The 5,594-nt window shown below is 34.1% G+C and overlaps 1 protein-coding gene across 6 annotated transcripts in view; it reads right to left on the bottom strand.

Moving 5' to 3' along the window:
* The window catches only part of LOC111395889 (pentatricopeptide repeat-containing protein At2g26790, mitochondrial), a 6,494-nt gene extending 3,688 nt beyond the window's left edge, over positions 1-2,806 (bottom strand). For 5 of the 6 annotated variants that reach the window (XM_023022097.1, XM_023022095.1, XM_023022098.1 and 2 more), the window contains exon 1: positions 110-2,806. In XM_023022097.1, the coding sequence (XP_022877865.1) occupies positions 130-2,595 (2,466 nt within the window). In that variant the 5' untranslated portion in view covers positions 2,596-2,806 and the 3' untranslated portion in view covers positions 110-129. The remainder of the gene's footprint in view (positions 1-109) is intronic. The other variant, XM_023022099.1, reaches the window with a different exon arrangement.
* Positions 2,807-5,594: the final 2,788 nt, after the last annotated feature.

Raw genomic sequence — 5,594 nt, 5'->3', positions numbered from 1 at the left:
CCCCCCCCACCCCCACAAAGAAAGAAAAAAAAAAGGGCTAAACAAATATAAAAACTTAAAGCTTATGGGTATTAAAACAAAACTGGAAAACATTAAGATATCATCTCACCTTGAGAGTCAGAAGCAAATTCAGTGTCGAAATTGCAATTTTTTTGCCCTCACGATACCTTGGTGTAATGTTGACATGGTAAGGCTATCTGGCGGTATTCCCTTGGCTGACATATTATCTACAAGAGCAATAGCCTTGTCCACAAACCCCCGCTTGCAATAGCCACATAGGAGGGCTGTGTATGTCACAGTATCAGGTACTAAACCTCTATCAATCATTTCATCAAAGATGCCAATAGCATCTTGAAAGTTATCTGATTTGCAGTGACAGTCAATCAAAACTGTGTAGCTAATGACATCAGGTGTTAATCCCATTTCCTCCATTTCACACCAAATGGCTGAAGCCTTCTGCTTCACTTCCTCGTTATTTCTTGCATCTGTTTGACATCGGGCCTTTTTCCAATTTCCTTTAGAATAGCCATCAAGTAATACTGTAAAAGTGATAATATCGGGACTAATACCCCTTTCCTTCATATCACTAAAAAGATTTTGGGCCTCGTGCAGGCAATTCACCCTACAATAACCATTCAATAATATGGTGTAGGTAATTACATCTGGAGATAATCCTCTCAAAGCCATATCGTCAAATGCCAATCGGGCATTTTTCACATCACCAGCACAACAAAGAGCAGCAATAAGCCTGTCATACATTTTCTTACGAGGACCGTCATTCAAGGACAGCACCCTCCCAAATAGTTTGACAGCTTTGTCATATTCACCTTCCAAACAGAGGCTGTTAAGGAGTTTCAAACGAGAAGCCTTTTTCACAGAGTACCCTTCCCTGAATAACTTAAGGAAAAGCTTATATGCCTTCATTGAATTGTCAGATTCACAGTACCCGTTAATCATGGCAGAATAGTTTTCTATATTCTTATTTTCCAATCTATTGAAGTACATTTCAGCTTCCTCCACCTTTCTTCCTAAACATAAGCCTTCAATTATCAAGTTATGCGTTGCGGTGCCTGGAACCAAACCTAGTCCTTTCATATCATCCAGAAGAAGAAATGAATATTCTGCAAGACCACTCCTAGAGACCCCTCCAACAAGAACATTATAAGTAATAAGATCAGGCTTGGGACCCTTTTCCTTAATTTCTTCAAATAAACTTAAAGCATCAGACATTTTTCCTTGGAGACAATAACCATTAATCAAAGTGGTGTAGTGCTTAATATCTGGAATCATTTTTTTAGCCTTCATCTCATCAAGCAACAATACAGCCTCATTTAAATTTCCAATTTTACACAAGGCATCAATCACCACACTATATGCAATTTCATCAAGAAACACACCCAACTCCTTAAAGTACTTGAACTCATCTACTGCCTCGGGTGCCTTGTCATGTTGGCACAAGCTCTGAAGGATTAAGGTGACAATCACACAATCAGTTTTTACACCCTTCACTTCCATCTCCTTGTGGTAAGCCCGAGCCTTGTCTGTATTCCCAGACTCACAATATCCTTGAATTAAGGCACGATAACAATCTTTATCAGGAACTAATCCTTCCTTTTCCATGTCAACTAAAATAATCTCTGCCTCTTTCAGTTTCTTTTCCTTAACAAACCCATGAATTAAAACTCTATAGCAATGCACATCGATTGGTACATTTTTAGTTTTCAGAGCTCGTGAAACTTCATAACCTATATCTGACCAACCACGCTTACAAAGTCCTTCAACATATGTAGTATATGTCATAACATCTGGTGTCACCCCAGCTTCCTCCATTTCCCTAAACACACGATCAGCTTCTTCAAAACAACCCTTCCTACAATACGCCTTGATCACAATCCCATAGGTATATACATTTGGGTTCGGGCCATGCTTCTTCAACTCATTATAAATTGCAACAGCTGAGTCCACTTTCCTATGTTCAACCAATCTATTAATCAGAAAGTTACAAGACCACAAACACGGACCAACTCCACACCTCTTTGTCTCGAACAGTATGTAAATTGCCTCATCAAACATGTCTAAACTGACATATGCCTTAATCAAAGCATCAATAGCCCGAACTAACGAACTGCATCGCTCGAACTTAATCGCCTTAACCATCGCCTCCAACAAGTCCAACACTTGAAAACCGAAATGCACCTTTTCCAACTTTATAACCTCTGACAAAACATGAAATAACTTCATATTCATGCGCCAATAACAAAGTATCTTTATAATTTCCACGTATGTCCAAACATTATGTAGGAATCCACGTTCCTTCAATTGGTAAAAGAAAGACAACGCAGAATAGGGTTCTTCTTTCAAATTATTTAGAATCTCAATGACCCCATTTGAACTCAATTCTACACAATTATTGTTACTATTTCTCTTTTCTACACAAATAATATTTCTTTCGGTACCTGAATCTGAGTCATCAGAAAACGAGTCAGCATAGTATGGATTAAAATGGGCAAGAGATGGAACGGACTGAAATCGAATAAATTTGAGGTTCTTGAATAGACGCTTGACAGAAACTTGTCTGATTGCAGAAACCCTCATGGATCTTTCAGAGAAATTGCTGAAAGCGTTTTGGTTCTTCACCCCTATAACCTTCGACAATAAAATGGAAATTCCTCCAGTGGGAGTGAAAGCCACGCCAAATGCGAGGTGGATCGAGCAGGGTTCAGCTCGGCGACATATGTGTTCTTTTTCCTTTACGTTCTCTCTCTCAAAACATAAAGAAAATTAGGGTTGACCCCTTAGTTTCTTGGCATAGTACCGTTATGAGTCTCCTGCTTTGCAAAAGTTAAGCCCCGGTTTGCTCACATTGAAATGAAAATGGGTAAAATAATGTTTTTTAAAAAATGAATGATTGAAAAATAAGAAAATTTTTTTTGATTTACATGTAATATTATTTTATAAAAAATTACGTAATTTAAAATATAAGAAAGGAAAATAGAATGAAATTTAATGGGGGTGGTCAAAGGTACACGAGACCAAAATCATAAGTATGAAGGATAAAATTCTTCTGATTAGATGGTGGTGTCGAATACACGTCGGATATCGACACTCTTCGAACACTTTACATGATCATTTTTCTTCTTTATTTGAAATGTTATATATTTTTAACTTAAAGTTATTACTAAACAACAAATCAATACTCATCTTAAAATGATTTCAACAAGAAAAAATAAACTGTATAAATGAAGAGTTTTAAAGAAATTAATTAACGTGTCGACGTATTGTTTATGTACCAGTATATCATACAATATTAATTTGAGAGCTTTAAAGAATTTAAGGAGTTCGGGAATTTTGATGTCTTGAAGTTAGATGGTAAAAATGACAAACTACTTAATATTACTCTCCAATTCAACTGAAAGTCGCATGTAACTTTAACATTTATATTGATGATTTTGAGTCACATGGGGACCAAGTTCACATATATAAATAGGTTGATTACCCAAAACATCATTTTCAAAGGTTGAAATCCACAACTACAGCATATAAAATATAAGATAATATTTATTGAATTACGAAATTCACAAATGAATAACTCAATTTTACAAAGAAAATATACTTAGTAATTGTTATTTATGTTCTCTTAACAGGTGTTTCAAAGGCACGCTAAAGCTCCATCTAGGCTTGGAGCACCTGGTTAAGGAGGAATAAAAAGATGGTTAACTCTACATCCAAGTCAAGGCACGCCTAGATGAAAAAAAGTACTTTTTTTGTGGTTAGTGTTTCCTTTTTTAGGTGAAGTCCTACAAATAATCTCACCATTGTTACAACTTAAAAAAGAAATAAGCTAAGGAAAAATTCAAACTTCCCCCAACGAACATTTCTAGACTCCAACTTACCTAATCAAACCATTTGCGATTTTAACAAAAATCAAAGAATTCAACCTTGTCTGTTTAGTTTCTTGGCCCATATTATGTTCCTAATTTTCAGGTAGCAGCATTTCTGTCACGGTCGCACAGTCGGTGCAGAAGTAAAAAATTCAAGTGAACTATGCTTGTATCTAATTTAGTGACTGTTTGGCAATCATTAATTTATTTTATGGTCATTTTCAATCACACATTCACATAATAAAATATTTTACAAGTATACAAAAAAACTTTTTCTATTTTTAAACCATATATTAAAAATTATTATTCAAAACTATCTTTTTTTCCCTACAGTAATGGTTGTCGAAGAGGCTCTTAATTATGAAAATTAACTACTAATTAATTGTAGTATTGGTGCTTTTGAAAATTATACGTTTTTGTTGGAAACTTGAAAAGTATATAGTTCTATAACTTTCAAGATATGCATTACTATTTATTAGTCTCCAACAATTAAAACAATATTTAAAATAGAACAACATTTATTACGTCAAGGCTTCGCATGGACACACCTAGCTTCTTAAGATTTAAAACTTGGCCTCCACGTTTTATCACATCCATAATGACCTTAATTATGTTAAGGCTTCATCTGGACACATCTTATAAATCTTGAAGCTTGACATCTATGCTTTGTCACGCCTTTAACCTCGTAGAACGTTTGTCTTAATACCTACCAAAGTGTAATGTGAAGGTACTACAAGTGAGAAAAGAAAGATCTTTATGAGAATTAATTTAATCATACAATGAAAAAAAGGGAAACTACAAAAAATGAGTGTGTGTGTGTGTGAGAGAGAGAGAGAGAGAGAAAGGGAGAACTTATTATAAAGAATTTACAACTAAATCTAATATTGTCTTAGAATAAATATTTCTTTCCATGATCAACTAATCTATTTTTATCAGAATCTCCTAAAATTTTGGTTTTTAACTAAATCAAACCGAGGTTTAATTTAGTCTTATGTATGTTATGGTTAGATAATTTAAGCACTATGACTCTGTCCTATTTAGGTGCATAGCTTAATTTATAAGATCATTTACAAATAGATTATTTTACTACACTTTTTACGAACTTCAGTATCGATAAAGTGTTTTACAAGAATTCAATTTTCAACATCAAGTAGAAGCAAGCTTGTTAAAATTGCAATCTAAGTTGTACAATCTTATGGTTCCTAAATGGTAAATCGATTGAGGATCACTTAGAAAATTGCATAATGTTTAAACCTTGTATTTATATCTCGAGTACTTATTAATATAAATACTAAAATTAGTCTTTACAATCATTTTCTTGATACATGAATCTTAAGCACTTAATATTTCAAAATTACCTCTTAATTTCTTATTAAATCATACTGCCAATGTCCCAAAGAAGACCTCTCCGTTTTCCATCAAGTGTAAATTCGCGGCGTTTCAAATTGAAATCGTTGGTAGGGTGCCTAAAAATGAAATGTCGATGAACTTAATTTCACCCAAAAAAAAAAAATTATGGAGTTAAAAGAGCAAATAAGTTGAACTCCGCAGCTACAATTGATCCTAAAATATATTGAGGCGTTATTTGTCATGCCACTGGATTCTTGTGTATCATTCAACTATTCTTGTAAAGGAGAGTGTTTTTGGTATATAATTTAAATGCACAATGTCAATTAAATTAGTAATGTGGGGATAAAAAGTCTGAATTATCAT

The sequence above is a fragment of the Olea europaea genome, chromosome 6 (assembly GCF_002742605.1).
Source record: "Olea europaea var. sylvestris chromosome 6, O_europaea_v1, whole genome shotgun sequence".
NCBI lineage: Eukaryota > Viridiplantae > Streptophyta > Magnoliopsida > Lamiales > Oleaceae > Olea > Olea europaea.
Note: the sequence above shows the minus strand (reverse complement) of the source record. Positions and strands in the feature narration are given on the sequence as shown.